The sequence below is a fragment of the Cryptomeria japonica genome, chromosome 3 (assembly GCF_030272615.1).
Source record: "Cryptomeria japonica chromosome 3, Sugi_1.0, whole genome shotgun sequence".
In the NCBI taxonomy this organism is placed as follows: domain Eukaryota; kingdom Viridiplantae; phylum Streptophyta; class Pinopsida; order Cupressales; family Cupressaceae; genus Cryptomeria; species Cryptomeria japonica.
In genome coordinates this window covers 172,669,712-172,686,623 of record NC_081407.1, presented here as the reverse complement: position 1 = coordinate 172,686,623, position 16,912 = coordinate 172,669,712, and the positions used below count along the sequence as shown (strand labels likewise).

At 37.3% G+C, this 16,912-nt stretch overlaps 2 protein-coding genes across 4 annotated transcripts in view; both read left to right on the top strand.

The window, feature by feature from the left end:
• Nucleotides 1–16,912, top strand: part of LOC131029170 (uncharacterized) — a 262,261-nt gene that overhangs the window by 201,502 nt on the left and 43,847 nt on the right. The window lies entirely within an intron of this gene.
• Nucleotides 5,322–6,087, top strand: LOC131029216 (uncharacterized). The gene is made up of 2 exons (XM_057959629.2): nucleotides 5,322–5,427; nucleotides 5,543–6,087. Exons 1-2 carry the CDS (start codon nucleotides 5,347–5,349, stop codon nucleotides 5,924–5,926), a joined length of 465 nt encoding a protein of 154 aa, XP_057815612.1. The 5' UTR covers nucleotides 5,322–5,346; the 3' UTR covers nucleotides 5,927–6,087.

Here is a 16,912-nt window from a genome sequence, read left to right as displayed (position 1 = left end):
TGGCCCCAAATAAAATATAATGTCTCCAAGAGCATAATGAGCCATCCATTCACCAAATAAACGCCAAAATGACTCTCTCACCACAACCATCTGCCTACGAGAGTCTGGAATAGGCAAATCCACGTAAAGTGTCATGTCATACTAAAGAGGGGACATGACAAAAGGAGCTTAGTCCAATCTGATTTGAAGTCTTTGAGCTGCAAGTAGAGAAGATTAATTAAAAATAGGAAATCTCTAGAAGGAGCAGCAAGTCTTTGAGCTTGCGTCTGTTCTTGAGAAAAAATTATTGTTTGATAAGAAATAGCATCAAGTCTTTGAGCTTGCATTAGTTCTTGTCTTTGTGTTAAAAGAATAAATTATTCCAGTCTTTGTGTTGTCGTCTTTTATTCATTGTAAAATTTAGTATAGCAAAGGGTAGACAGGACTTTCAATAGTCAAGTCTTTGAGCTTGATATTGTTGTCCCGTCCCGAAGGAAGTGACGGAAGTCTTTGCGCTTTCAGGAAACTTCATTTCCTTTCTCTCATTTTACTTAAAAGTGGTTATTACTGTTCATATTCAATCGCTATCCTTTTCTGTGAAGAGAAAAGGATATTGTCTTTCTTAAAGAAAAAAGGAAGACTGCTGTACCATCCTGTTTTTATTTCAGTTTTGGTTAGATAGGGGGAGCCTTCCCTTAATTAGGAGAGTTTTTACCAGAGAAACGAAAATCGCCCGAAATCGCCCAAACTCGGCGAGTCCGAGTCCGAGTTAGGCCAAACGAGTCCCAGGGGCTCGGACTCGGACTCGGCCGAGTCTGGAGAGTAAACTCACCAGACTCGCCGAGTTGGCGATTTTGGCTCAAAATCGCCAGACTCGCCGAGTCCTGAGCCCCAAACTCGGCTACTGGCTGGGTTAATAAAATGACAAAAAAAAAACATTTTAAAAAGTTTTTTTAAAAAGTAATAAGTTTTTTTGGAAGGGCGAAATTTGACATTTTGGTCTCTCCGTCAGGATTATTTTATGGAATATAACATTTAAGTATAAGAAAGAAGAAAGAACTTATACTTTAAGTTATATTCCATATATACTGTCAGGATGTTTGAGAGTGGTTTTGGGCCTCCAGGAGTTATATTGCAAAATCTAGTTTTTGGAGGATTCTTCAGTTTTCCAGACTTAGTCAAATTTCAAGATCAGGACATTCCAGACTTAGCCAAATTTCAGGGCATTTGAAGATCAGGATGACATTCCAGACTTTATCACTCACCAACTTGACCTAGCTTGGACCTTCAAGAATGATACTCACCAAGCAAGACCCAATTAGCAACAAGTGCAAAACCAGGCCCTAAGGAAGACTCTCAAAGAAACCCTAATTCAGACTTGTAATAAGTTTTTTTGGCCTCGCGGGGCGCTGCCCCTCGACCTCGCCCTGTATCGCGACAGGAAGCGCGCAAGGGGCGCTGCCCCTTGACCCCACCTTGGGGGCGCTGCCCCCAAACCCCCGTCGAAAAATATGGGGGAAACTGTGTCGATAGAAGTAGAGAAAATTTAACCTCCGAGTCTGACATTGATTGGATCGACCAGGTAGATATAGAGGTTGAGACTGTAGCCATGGCAGAGGAGGAGCGGAGAGCACGAGCACAGACAGGAGATTCAAAGGCAGATAGTGACACGGATGTTCCTAATGTTGGTGAGCATGGCATGGTGTCATGGGGAGCGGCTATGGCAGTCGAATCATCCAGGAACTACCTTAGACGCCTTCGCAGGGGGCTGGGGCCGGATGGTGCAGGCTCCTCTGAGCCATAGACTTGTAGTTGTATTTACCTTTGGTATTTGTATGAAGCATTTGATGATGATCATATGATGACATGGATTTTTTATTCCATGAGTATTGTAATATTGTATACATTTGACAATATTTATATATCTATGTTTGTTATTTTCTTCAGCTACAATTTGCATTTATGCTTATGTGATTGATGTATACTTGTGTATGTAATCAAATGAGCCGAGTTTGATGATGTTATTGTGTCTTTAAGGTGTATTCAATAAAGGGTGCATGAAACAAGTTTTAAATCTTAAAAAATCTCTAAATTTTTTGAGTTTTTCACTTTCCCGAGTCCAGCCGAGTCTGGAGCCGAGTCCGATTTGGCCTTGCCGAGTCCGATTTGGCCTTGCCGAGTCCGAGCCGAGTCCGAGTTTCGTTTCTTTGGTTTTTACTCATGTGCTGTGGTTGAAACCACAATTTTGTATATTTCCCCAAGTGTACAAAATTTTCAACGAACAGGCGGCACCCCAACATTTCTCAGAAAATCGCGCCCAGCAGCAGAGATAAGTGTCGAATGCCAAGGAGGTGCGAAGAAATTCACAGTTTTAAACTATCAGCGTCAACAAAATGTGCCCAGAATCGGCAAATGCAAAGAAAGGAGATTAGGCTGCAAAAGCCCCATAGGCCCAACACTCAGAATTGCGCCCAGCACACAGCAAATGACCAATTTTCCTCCTTTCAAGCCCAGTCCAAACCTTAGCGGCGCCCAACAGAGCTTCCAAGTGAAGTTTCCAACAAAAAATCGAATGCAAAATGAGGAGTGAAATGAGAGTTTTAGGGTTATATTTCCCCTAAAAATAACATCGAATTGCCTTAAGGCATGTTTGCCTTTGCCTTTTTATTTTTCTCCTTTCTATGCCACGTGAAATGTAAGAGACCATGTAATAAGTTATTAGCATGCTTATTAAGTGATTTATAATATCGCTTAATACTTTATTTCTGTGATTCCGGTTCTTGCCTAAATTGGCTGGGTCCTGGTCTTGGTCTGTGCCCGGTCCTGGTCCCAGCCTGGTTCGCCCTGGGTCCCACCCGGGCCCTGCCCAGGTGGGACCCAGGGCGAACCAGGCTAGCCCAGGTGAACCCAAGAGGACCCGGGTGAACCCAAGCTCGTGGGTTCCCAAAAACGGGGCCCACGGGTTAGAAAGCAATTAAAAACAATAAAAAAACAATTTTTTTAATCTTATTTTTACATCTAAACCCTAATCCGCCCCTCTATGATGCATTTCATGCATCAAAACATGCATTCAACCTATTCTACTTGCATTTTTGAAGATTTTTTCTCTACAGTCAGGCTTCTTAGTTTTTGTATTTTTCTTCGAAGGTGACGACTATGAAGGTGTGAGACACGCATCAAAGGCATAGGAATCACTGGAGAAGAAAGATTTAGCCATTAAAGGTAAGTGAATCTGAATTTTTTTCAAGTTTTCAAGAATTTTTCCAAGTTTTTTTCAAATTTTTAAATTTTTTTTAAAAGTTTTTTGAAGTTTTTTTAATTTTTTTTAAAGAAGTTTTGTATATTTTTTTACACTTTGTATGCATAGTATGGGGTTATAATACCGAAATTTTAATAATTTTTTTCAATAATGTTGTGCGTTCTCTTTTCATTTTAGGTGCACTATTCATATAATCATACATAATGGCTAGAACTGGAAGTGCAAGTGCAAGCTCTAGTTCAGTTGCAAATGTCCGAACTGAAAATACCCCCTTTAAAATTGATCAAGATTCACCACTTTGGCATTATACAACAATGATCAAGCCAGTGTCTGGTGGTGGGGTTTTGTTTGGCAATGCAAACATTGTGGCACTGAGTATACCAGCTCATACTTTCGAGTGAAAGGCCACCTTTGTTTCATCCTGGGCGTGGAATAAAATTTTGTAAGGGATCAGATGGCAAGGGGCTGTCAAAAGCTCTAGTTTTGGGATATATTAGAGAACAAGAGGAAGCTGATAGGAGAAGTAGCAAAGCAAAGACTGATCATCCTCTTGTCCATCCAAGCTCAATGTCTAAGAGGCCTTCTAGTAGCATTGGCTCCACAAGACCAGCTGGTTCACATCCTTTCATGCAAAACCCACCAGTTGATGCAGTAGAGAATCAGAATGTTGTGGCTTCACGGAAAAGAGGCCCATTGGATTTTGCCTTCAAAAATGAACTGAGAGAGATTGCAGATTCCAAAATTGGACGTTGCCTTTATGGCAATGGGCTTCCTTTCAACCTTGTTAGATCACCTTACTTTCGGGACATGGTGCATACTCTTTGCAATACACCTTCTGATTATGTTTGTCCAGGGTATGAAAAGGTGAGAACCACCTTATTGGCAAAGGAGAAAGCATCCGTAGAGTCATAGTTGAAGGTCATCAAAGATACATGGCAGGAAACAAGTGTGACCATTGTTTCTGATGGATGGAAAGATTGTAAAAATAGGCCATTGATCAATGTTATAGCAGTGTGTCCTAAAGGGGCAATGTTTTTGAAAGCAGTGGATTGTGAGGGGCAAGTGAAAGATGCAAGTTTCATTGCCAATATCTTGATAGAATGCATTGACATAGTGGGGCCTCAAAATGTTGTCCAAGTTGTAACTGACAATGCTAAAAATTGTAGGGCAGCAGGGACTATAGTGGAGGCTACATATGGTCACATCTTTTGGACACCATGCGCAGTACACTCACTCAATTTAATCATGCAAAAGCTTGGCACACAAATTGATTGGGTGAAAAAACTGTATGCGGAGGGCAAGGAGATTCAAATGTTTGTGACTAATCATCATATGTCACAAGCCATTTTCAGGACCTTCTCCAAGTTGGAGTTGTTGAAGGTAATTTATAATTACTAATTTTAAATTTTATTTTTTAATTTTTTAGTTTTAAATTTGTATTTTTTATAGACTTGCATTTGATATATGTTGTGTATTTTGTTATGTCATGTTAGGTTGCTGAAACACGATTTGCATCTCACACGCTCGTCTTAAGACGACTTCTGAAGGTGCGAGATGCCTTGAGTTCTATGGTCATCAACAGCTTGTGGAGTGTATGGAAGCAGTCCCACACAGAAAGAGCTCTAAAAGTAAGAGCATTGATCCTTAGTGAGAAATGGTGGGATGATGTGGAATATGTTTTGAATTTCACTGAGCCCATCATGAGCATGATCAGGTATGTTGATACTGATCGCCCATGTTTGGGCGAGATTTATGATGGCATGGATTGCATGGTGGAAAAAATAAAAGAAGTAATAAATAGAAAGGAAAATGACCCAACGGAAACATTTTTCAAAGTTGTGCAGAAAATTGTTGTTGACCATTGGAACAAGATGACCACCCCCTTACATCTCTTAGCATTTGCTTTGAAGCCAAAATTTTATAGTCCAGAGATGCTTGCAACACCAAGGAGGGTGCCACCATATAGAGATGCAGAGGTTGTTGGCTATAGGGCTGCCTTTAAAAAGATATATCAAGATGAGGAGACAAGAAATATTGTCATGAGGTAGTTTGGCCAATTTGTATCGGCAAAAAATCATGATGTTGTAGCTCTTAATGCTAGATATGGGATGGATGCTGATGAGTGGTGGTATGTACATGGTCAAGGCTCCGTTTACTTGCAGCCTCTTGCAATTAAACTTAACTCCCAAGTATGTATCTTTTTATTTTTTATTTTTATAGTTTTCCAATTCCATTTGATGCTATCATATTTTTATTTTATAATTTTAATTTATAAATTTCTAATTATGTTTTAACTTTTAACAGGTTGCAAGTTCTTCTTCAGCTGAGCGGAATTGGAGTACATACTCCTTCATCCACTCAGTCAAACGTAATCGTTTGGGTGCAAAGAAAGCTGAGGATTTGGTCTACGTACACTCCAACCTTCGTTTGTTGTCACATAAGGACCCTGAATATAGTGAGGGTGTAACAAGGAATTGGGATCTAGCCCCTGAGTGTGCTGATTTAGATGCTACAGTTGCACAACTTTGCCAAGTCTCTATAGACGACGCGGTTATGGAATTTGAGAGAGACATAGCTAGTGGGAGTGGCATTCCATTTGATATTGGTTCAATTGATGCTGAATTTGAACCACTTGATGACCGTGGGCTTGGGTTGGATGCTTCAGATGAAGATGAATATGGAATTTAAATCCCATAGATGGCTTGTAATTTGAATGTTTAACTTTATACTTTATTGTGTCATGACATTTTCACATTTTGAAACTTGAAACTTGAATATTATCTTTTTTGCAAATTATGAATATGATATTACATTTATGATTTATGATATATCAATATCAGAATATTTATTGGCATTGGCAATTATGGATTTATGATTTATGATTTATCTGTTATCATTTATGTATCATTGTATGGGAAAGTTACATTGTATGTTTCATATTTGTATGTTTGAACTGTGAACATATATAATTTTGATGTTTGAAGTTTGAACATATATATATATATATATATATATATATATGTACGGACGTACCCGTACCCGTACCCAAATTATTATTTTTTTGCCGAATCCGCGAATCCGTACCCAAATCCAAACCTGAATCCGAACCGGAACCGGTAACTTAGCTTTATTTCATCTAATATCTTATTAAGTGATATTATAAATCACTTAAGAAGTATGTCTTTTAATAAATGTAAATGAATGCATTTTTTAAAGTGGTTAAAGAATATATCATTACTAAATTAAACATTTGTTTTTTTCCCTTTTTTATTTTAATATTTAAAGTAAAAATGTAATAAATATAATAAGGAAAATTATTTACTAAAGTGTAAAATAAAACACTTTATTAAATATATTTTTTAAATTACATTTATTATTTAATAAATAAAGATAATAAAATTATCTTATTAAAGTGATTTATTTTATTTATCACTTTAATAAAATAATTATATTGTTTTTATGTTATTAAAATCTTTACTTTAAATACAAAAATAAAATCAAACAAATGTTCAATTAGGTAAATGATATTTTTTAAATCACTTTAATTGATATTTATTTTCATTTATTAGGAGGTCAAAGAGAGATATTTTTTGCATTTATGAAGGCTTGCAGGCCTGTCAGGGATATTTCAGAGTCATTTATGATGCATTTAAGGGCTTTTATGGTTGTAGAATGGGTGGCTTGACTTTTTGGCTCAAATACATTCCCTTTCAGACATATTTGGGGCCCTAAAAGTGGGTTTTTTGAGTCTACTCAACCTAAGAGGAGGAGGTGGAGTCTTTTTGACTACCTTGGCAAAAACATATATACTAGGAGATTCATTTTTGTTGGGGTTCTTCTTCATTCATCTTTTAGCAGACTGTAATTTTTGAGTTCTCTCTGCAGGAAGGAATGTTTTTGTAACACATTTTCAGGAAATATAAAGCTTGGTGATACCTATTTGGTAGGGACAATAGCTTGGCTCACCTCTCTACTTCTCATTTTTTCTGTTATTGTGTCTTTAGTGTTAGTCAGTTCTCTGTGGTTGGCCTTTGGCCCCTTAAAATTGCACTTTCTGTTGATGCCTTATACAGAAATACATATGTTCTTGCAGGTCATAAGCTGTGTTTTTTAGTAATTATCAATCTTAGGTTGTGAAAGGAGTTTTTTTTCTCTTAAGACCGTGATTATCCAGCCTTCTTATGAAGTATTGATGCAAAGATTATGGGTTGTTGGTTAGTGTAAAAGAGCTTTATTATCACTGTTATACTGTGTATCTTTTGCTTAGTTGGATTTCAACATATCATTTGGTGCAATCACCTTAGATTTAGATTTCAGTTTTACATGTTCTCCTCCTTACTCTTTTCCCTAAAGAAATTGTTAGTTTAGGTGCAGAATTTGAAAAGAACCAGCTTACTCTGGAGGTTCACTCCAATTTTTAGGCAACCCGTAGGCCTAGGAGGGTTCCCATGTGTCACAAGCCTGCTGAGTTGATAGCTTAGCAAATAGGGGTGCAGGTTCAAGTGATAACACTACCTCCAATTGATAATGAAGGGAAGTTGATTTTGGAACCTGAGCTCATCCTTGACAAGCGAGAAAGAGAATTAAGGAGGACCATAACGGAGTACTTAGTGAAGTGGAAGAACCTTCCTAGGGAAGATGCCACATGGGAGGGAGATGAGACCATTAATCATCTTAATCCCAGATTGCTTGAGGACAAGCAATTTTGAGTGGGGAGGACTGTCATAACCCCACGTTTTTGTAATTGATTAATAAAAACATTCCTACCCTCCATTATTATTGTAACCTAATCAGAGATGACTCCTTGTTTTATTTTAATATAATGATCATATTTTAATTATTAATATTAACTGTTAATTGAACTTTACCATAAAATATTGTTAATTGAATAAACATAAAATAGATATATTGATACATAATATAATATTATATTTACCATATAATGTGTTATTCAATAAATATAAAATATAATATTGGTATACAATATAAATTATCAAAATACATTATAATTATTATTATGGAATAATATCATATTACCATACGATATTATTAATAGAACCAATATAAAATATATCATATACAATATAAATTATTTATAATATCAATATATTATAATTAACGCATACCTTAACTACACTAGGAAAGGGCGTATTACACCTAGTGAGCACATTGTATGATATGCGGTGACTGTTAAACTAAGGCGCCCAAGACGTAGTGCGGGTCGATCACGGAGCGGTGACTCCAACAGTCACCACCGCTCACCTTCTCCCTCAGCGGCCATGTCCTCTGGATGGATCCGCTCCAACACTCCCCCGCCGGTATTAAAGTACAAGCCGTGAGGAGGAAAGGGACACGGAGAGTGCGAAGGAATAGCGACAGGGTGAAAGGGTAGCAAGGGACGCAGATTGTGGATTTTGGGACATTACATATTACAAGACATTTGTTGTTGGGTTTTTCACCTTCATGCTGGAAGGTTTTCCCAGGATATATTCTATGCAATTGTGTTTGAATTATCTTCTATCTAATCTAATCTTAAAACTTAACATGGTATCAGAGCCATGGTGAAGTAGATCGTGATCAAATTTTTCTATAAGCGACAACTTATTCTCATTCTAAGGAGTAGTTCCTAGCAAGCGAAAATGGTGAATGGACTTAAAATCGAGGATAGGCTTGAAGGTGCATCAAACTTCACTTCGTGGAAGTTTAGAGTACTTATTGCACTTGAAGAAAATGATCTTCTTCAGTTTGTGGAGGAAAAGGACTTAACTGAGCCAGAAGATCAAGAGGAGAAACTTCAATTCAAGAACAATGCCATAAAAGCGAAAAAGATATTGATTGACTCTGTGAGAGATCACTTAGTGCCTCTCATTTCCAAGATGACAACTGCGAGAGACATGTTCAAGAGCTTGGAAGGCCTATATGAGATTAACAACACAAGTAGGGCTCTTGCATTGAGGCAACAACTTCATTAAGTCAAGATGGCGAAAGGAGAATTTGTCATGTCATTCTTCATGAAGATCTCAAAACTGAGGGATCAACTAAGCGCTATTGGAGATCTAGTGGTTGACAAAGACCTTGTCATGTTGGCATTGAATGGCCTTCCTCATTCTTGGGAGCCATTTATTCAAAGTATAAGTGGGAGATCCAAATTGCCTAAGTTTGATCGTCTTCATGCAAATTGCATCCAAGAAGAATCCAGATTGGCTGCTAGAGGAATTGTCAAAGGTTCTCAAAATGAAGACACTCATATTCTTGCCACTCAATCTACCAAGAAAGGAAGAAATTGGAAGAAGGGCAACTTCAAGAGGAAAAGAGATCAAAGATCAGGTTCTGCACCTGATTCAAAGAAGAAGAAGAAAGATCTCTCTCACATTCAGTGCTTTAGATGTGACAAGTTTGGTCACTATTCAAGAGATTGTTTGACAAGGCCTAAGCAACAAATGGCGAACATTAATGAAGTCTCAACTCAAAAAGAAGCTGAAGACAACTCCAATGGATTCCTCTTCATATCTACCTTATCAATTAATTTTCCCATGGATAGCGACACTTGGCTAATTGATAGTGGAGCTTCTCGACACATCACAGGCTATCGAGAACATCTTTCAGATTTGGTGGAAAGGGAGTTTAATCTCCAAGTGATCATTGGAGATGATGCACGCTATTCAGTGAAAGGATTTGGTGCAACATCACTCAACCTAGAATCTGGAATTTCTCTTCATCTAAGTGATGTCTTATTTGTGTCAGGAATCAAGAGAAATCTTGTGTCCATTTCAGCCTTGGAGGATAAAGGTTATCAAATAGCATTTTCAAAAGGGAGAGTTCTTGCATGGCCAAAGAACTCCAGCATCAAGACTGATCTTGTGATCGGGAATCGACATGAGAGTTTGTATAAATTTTCCACTCATCCAGTTCAAGATCTTCTACATTACTCTTTCAGTTCCAGCAAACTATGGCATAGAAGACTTGGGCATCTACATTTCAGGGCTCTTCCATCATTGGAGAAAATGGTTAAAGGTATTCCTAAACTTGGTCATGTACATGATGATACTTGTAAAGGTTGTACTATGGGTAAAAATATTAAGAGTCCATTTCATAGCAGTGAAAGCAGGTCAAAAGAAATTTTAGATCTTGTACATTCTGATTTATATGGTCCAATGTCAATGGCATCCCTAAGTGGATTTTTGTATTATGTAACTTTCATAGATGACTACTCTAGGAAGACTTGGATTTATTTCTTAAGGTCTAAAGAGTCTGATGAAGTCCTAGGTAGATTTAAAGAGTTTAAGGCTCAAGTAGAAAGCTTATTTGGAAAGAGAATTAAAGTTTTAAGGTCTAATAATGGAGGTGAATACACCTCTGGTAGCTTTGGTGATTTCTGTATTGAGGCAGGGATCAAGAAGGAGTTTTGTGTTCCTTACAACCCACAACAAAATGGGGTTGCAGAAAGAAATAACAGATCCATTGTTGAAGTTGCAAAAGCCACGATCCATGATCAAGACCTTCAAACCTTTCTTTGGATAGAAGCTTCTAGAACAACATTGTATGTTCAGAATAGATGTCCTCATCGGATATTACAGAATATGACTCTAGAAGAAGCCTTTTCAGGAATTAAGCCTAATTTCAGTCACTTGAGGATCTTTGGTTGTCTAGTGTATGTTCATATATCCAAAGACAAAAGAACCAAGTTAGAACCCTCTGGCAAGAGAGGAATATTTGTGGGCTACAGTGAAACCTCTAAAGCCTACCGAATTTACATTCCTGGTCAGAAGCAAATAGAAGTGAGCAAAGATGTTACATTTGAGGAAGATGTTGCATTCAAAAAATCTAAAAGTTCATGCATGGAGATAGATGATGAAAATCATGAGACTTCTCAAGACATGGACATTGATCATACTCCTGAGATTCAGAGGGAGTCCACTAAACCTGTAGCAGATGATGATCAAATTGAACCTTTGGATCCTACTGATGAGCCTAGAGATATTATTGTGAATCAAAAGAAACCTCTTTGAGCAAGAATCACTATGCAAGAGGCAGAAAAGTTTGCAGCTCCTAGAGGCACATTCAGAGAAAGTAAAAGACCTATTGGTTGAAAATTTTGTACACATGGGGAAATATACAAAATTGTGGTTTCAACCACAACACACGAGTAAAAACTCTCCTAATTAAGGGAAGGCTCCCCCTATCTAACTAAAACTGAAATAAAAACAAGATGGTACAGTAGTCTTCTTTCTTTTTTCAAGAAAGACAATATCCTTTTCTCTTCATAGAAAAGGATAGCGATTGAATGTAAATAGGAGTAACCACTTTCAAGTAAAATGAGAGAAAGGAAATGAAGTTTCCTGAAAGCGCAAAGACTTCCGTCGCTTCCTTCGGAACGGGACAGCAATATCAAGCTCAAAGACTTGACTATTGGAAGTCCTATCTACCTTTTGCTATACTAAATTTTACAACGAATAAAAGACAGCAGCTCAAAGATTGGAATAATTTATTCTTTTAACACAAAGACAAGAACTAATGCAAGCTCAAAGACTTGCTGCTATTTCTTATCAAACAGTAATTTTTCCTCAAGAATAGACGCAAGCTCAAAGACTTGCTGCTCCTTCAAGAGAGTTTCCTATTTTAATTAATCTTCTCTACTTGCAGCTCAAAGACTTCAAATCAAATTGGACTAAGCTCCTTTGGAAACACTTGCATATAAGAAATAAAAAAATTCAAACTCAAACATGTAGCTCAAAGACTCAAAACTTGAGTAATCCCTCTTTATTATTCTTCAAAACCTTCAATTCACATACATAAGCTCAAAGACTTTTTACTGTAAATTTGGCAGAGTTTTTGCTTGCTTTTCCAAAAGATAAAAATTACAATAGACCCCTCAAGTATTTATAGAAGAGGAGCCTTGAGAAAAAGGTTGGAGGATTCCAACTAACTTGAGAAAATCTCTCAACCACCTAGACTTATTCAAAAGCTAATTAAGACTTATATAACTAACTAAGACTTCATTAACTAAGTAAGACTTATTCCAACTACAGTTCTAATCGGACACAACTTGTAGTTGCCTTACATGTAATTACAAAAGTGCAAGTAATGTGTAACTTGCATTTTACAAAAAATACTTTTACATGTAACTTGTCAAAACAAAATTACAAATGCATAACTAAAACTATTCCATGTGTCTAAAGACATGACTCTAACTGCATCATCCTTTGTCTGTGATGATCTTCATGTCACTTTAGGATGCTCGAACTTGAAGTATTCTGGATTGGTAAAGACATCTTGAACCGGAACGGGAACTTGCATCCTTGTCTTCTTGCTTGGGGGTAATACTAGCTTTTCAAGAGGGAAAGGGTAGCCTTCCTCTTTTCATGTCATGACCATCTTTGTCTTGAAAGAATTTTATGCTCTCAACCATGAATTGTTGTTGTATTTCTTCTTTGTATCATCCTTCATTCTTGAAATTTGCTTGCAAAATAAGGCCCATTCCTTATTCCATTGATTTGGTAGATCGTGTGTGCAAACCGAACTGACAAGGGAAGAGAGAAATTGATGCAAAAATGGGCTCACAAGTGAATTTCGGGTTTTGGAAGTTGTATTACATGTGTGGGAAAAACAAGAGCATTAACTTGCAATTGCGTGGAACAAACATGCAACTTCATATGTGTAATGGGTAACTACAAGTTTGCACTTGTAATTGGACCTTTAGAACTCATTTTCAAGTGTTTTTGAGTGCATTTTGGACCAATTTCGGGTTTTGGATGGCTGACCGCAGGTAGACTTTAAATGGGGAAAATGAATGAAGGTGTGAAATGAATGGATGAAATGGTATGTACGGATGATGGAAATGAATATGAAAAGATTTTGGGAAGTTCATCTTCAAAAAAATGGGAAGAACTTTCAAGAAAAGATGGTTAAATCTTTTATCCGTAATGGAAGAACAATTATTTTCATCCAACTTGTAATCGGGATTTAAAATCCCGAATACAAGTAAAGAGGTAAAATGGGGAAGATCAATGCAATTCTAAAATTGCTTTACAAAGGGGAAAATCTCTCACAAAAACCGATTTTTGGGGAAGAACCAACCATTTATAAATTTACAACTAGAAAGGAAAAACAAGAAAACAAGAAAACAAGAAAAAAGAAACAAAAAGAAAATAAATCTTACCTTGCTCCAATCTGAAAATGCCTCTCCAAAAGATGATCAATCTTTGAAATACAGAAGAATATCTCTTAAAAATAAATTAACCGTATTCCAAAACCCTAGCCATGTTTTTGAAAAAATGCCCAAAAATGAAAAACGTGGCAGCAAATGCATGAGAAATGGCATGGAAAATGGCCAAGACTCTTTCTAACCTCAATGCCTTAGCATACCAAGCCAAAACGATTCATAAGATTGCTGATTCGTGGTATTTTTAATGAAGAAAAATGTGGTTTTTTGGCAAAAACATGTTTGCTGTTATAAACCTAAAAACCAGCAAACTTAACCTCCATGTGGCGTGAAAGGTGTTTAAAAATGCATGGAAATAGGAAGGAATCCTAAACGCCTTCTATCTCCCAAAAAATCTCCACAAAAATTTGCTTAAAATCCTCATAAAAAACGGTTTTCCTTGCAATTCGGGTTTTTTGGAACAAATAGCAAGTTTAAAATGCATGAAACAATGAAAATCGGGTTTTTTGGAGGATATAACAAGTTTAAAATTTCACTTTTTCAAAATGTTAGGCAAAATCGGGATTTTTTGGCCAAAGTGCAAGTTTGAAATTGTCACTTTTTCACTAACAAGCCAAAATCAGGTTTTTTTGGACAAATGACAAGTTTAAAACTGTCAAAAATGCACTTTATGAGCAAAATCGGGTTTTTTAGACCAAAGTGCAAGTTTTAAATTGTCACTTTTTCACTAACAAGCCAAAATCGGGTTTTTTTGGACAAATGACAAGTTTAAAATTGTCAAAAATGCACTTGCAAGGCAAAATCAGGTTTTTTGGAGCAAATTGCAAGTTTTAATTACTTGTAAAAGGGAAATAAAATCCCTACAACAAGTTAGAAATACTTGCACATATGTAATGGGGATTTAAAATCCCTATTACATGCAAAAACCATTAAAGTAGGGGTTTTTTGACCAAACTACAAGTTTACTTGTAATTGAGTCAAAAAATCCCTATTTTAACTAAACAAGACCAAAAAACAATAAAAAAGACAAAAACAAGAAAGGGAAATTTAAAACAAATTGCAAGTAACATCTTTTAATAAAGATGCACATGTAATAAGCTAAAAATTCCCCTGCAACAACCAAAACAATGAATATCATTAAAACTTGCAGTTTAAAGAAAATTCTCCACCTGTAGTCGGGGTTTTAAAACCCGATTGAAGGAAAGACATAGCAAACGAACCCAGAATTTGACGAAATTCGAAACGTAGTTTGAGGATGGACTGGGGATTAAGCCAGTCCAAGGATTAGTCGAAATTCTGCCTCGGAAAGCATGCCATAGAGTAAAATTTTTCATTTTTTCACAAAAATTTCATGTAATGGTCCTTCATTTTTGAAAACAAAAATGAGGACAACAAGACCATAGAGATTCTATAGCTATGTTGCATTGATGTGTAATCTTATTGAGACTGAACCTTCCAGTGTTGAGGAAGCCTCAAAACAACAAGTATGGAAAGATGCTATGGATGAAGAATATCAATCCATTATCAAAAATGATGTTTTGGATATTGTACCTAGACTTAAAGGAAAGTCAGTTGTATCTTCCAAGTGGCTATACAAGATTAAGCATGTAGTTGATGGAAGCATTGAGAAGTACAAGGCTAGATTTGTGGCTCATGGTTTCTCTTAGAAAGAAGGAATAGACTATGAAGAAACATTTGCTCCTGTTGCTCGCTATACTTCCATCAGGACCATCATTGCCATTGCAGCAGCTAAAGGATGAGAGCTACATCAGATGGATTTGAAGACAACTTTTCTCAATGGTGTGATTGAAGAAGAGGTCTGCATTGAGCAACCTGAAGGTTTCGTGATTCATGGGAAAGAGTCTCATGTATGCAAATTGAAAAAGGCATTATATGGTCTTAACCAGGCTCCTCGTGCATTGGTATGAAAGAATTGACAAATGCTTGGTGAGTTTGGGTTTCTGCAAGAATGATGCTGATCGAAATCTTTACTTAAAGGTAATCAATGGTGAAGTTTTAATCTTGGCACTATATGTTGATGACTTATTTCTTACCGAGGAAGATCATCTCATCCTTGGATGCAAGGAGGAGTTGACTTTAGAATTTGAGATGAAGGACCTAGGGCTCATGCATTTCTTTCTAGGTTTGGAAGTGTGGCAAAGGCCTAATGAGATTATCCTGAGTCAAGGAAAATACACCATTGACATCTTGAAGAGATTTGAAATGTTAGATTGCAAGTCTATGTCTACACCAATGGAAACTAACTTGAAGAAATTGAGGGAATCTATAGCTAGTTCAGATCTTGTGGATCCTACCATGTGCAGGCAGTTGATTGGATCCTTGATGTATCTAGTTAACACTAGACAGGATATTCGCTATGCAGTGAGTAAACTTGGTCAGTTCATGTGTGAACCAAGGCAGATACATCTAGTTGCAGCCAAGCATATCTTGAGATACTTGCGTGGCACAGTTGGACATGGCTTGAAATATTCTTCTAGTGTAGACCTAAATCTGCAAGGCTATTCTGATTTTGATTGGGCAGGGAGTGTTACTGATCGGAAGAGAACCTCTGGTTGTTGCTTCAATTTGGGATCTGCTATGATCTGGTGTAGTAGGAAGCAGTCTTTAGTGGCTCTGAGCACCACAGAGGCAGAATACATTGCAGCATGTGTGGCAACTCGCGAAGCAGTGTGACTTCGAAAGCTCCTTGCAGGATTGTTTGGACAATCGTTGGAGCCTACAATTATTCATTGTGATAACCAAAGTTGTGTGAAGCTATCAGTCAATCCAGTGTTCCATGACAAAACAAAGCATGTTGAGATTCAATGCCACTACATCAGAGATATGGTACAGAGGAATGTTGTTCAGTTGAGATATATTTGTACTGATGAACGGACGGCTAACATTCTCACCAAGCCCCTTGCCAAAGTGAAGTTTGTGCATTTTCGAGACAAGCTTGGAGTTGTGGAGAATAAAGCACTAGTTGAGAGGGAGTCTCAGCATCAGTAATTTATTGAGATTTACTATAATTCATTCTTCTCTATGAGGGAGAAATTTGAGGTGCAAACCCTTGTTAATGCATTCTTCTCTGTGAGAGAGAAGTTTGAGATGCAAGCCCTTGTTAATGCATTCTTCTATGTCAAAGAGGAGTTTGAGGTGAAAGCCCTTGTTCCACCCTCTGGAAGTAGCCATGGTGGATGTCATGTGAGAGACTCCATGACTTAGCACTTGTGTTTATTCACCCTCGGGGAGTAGCCATGGCGAACGTCATGATGAGATGACGACATCACGTTGAGTGATTTTGTGATGAGCACATGTGTTCATTTGCATTTCCATTCATGGGGGTAGCCATGATGGACCCACCCTTTGGGAGTAGCCATGGTGGATATCTTTACAAAAATCGAGGACTCCTCCCTAGCTAAGAGGGAGTGTCAAAGTTATATAGCTTCAATCGGATTCCTTCAGGCCAACGTAAATGTCTAAGTGGCCTATCAGCCTTAGATATTTATGTG

What these genes read in the sequence shown, in the direction of transcription:
- LOC131029216 (XM_057959629.2), top strand. Translation starts at nt 5,347, where the DNA reads ATGGATGCTGATGAGTGGTGGTATGTACATGGTCAAGGCTCCGTTTAC. An exon ending in CAATTAAACTTAACTCCCAA is followed by an intron (nt 5,428 to 5,542) that starts GTATGTATCTTT and finishes AACTTTTAACAG; the next exon opens with GTTGCAAGTTCTTCTTCAGC.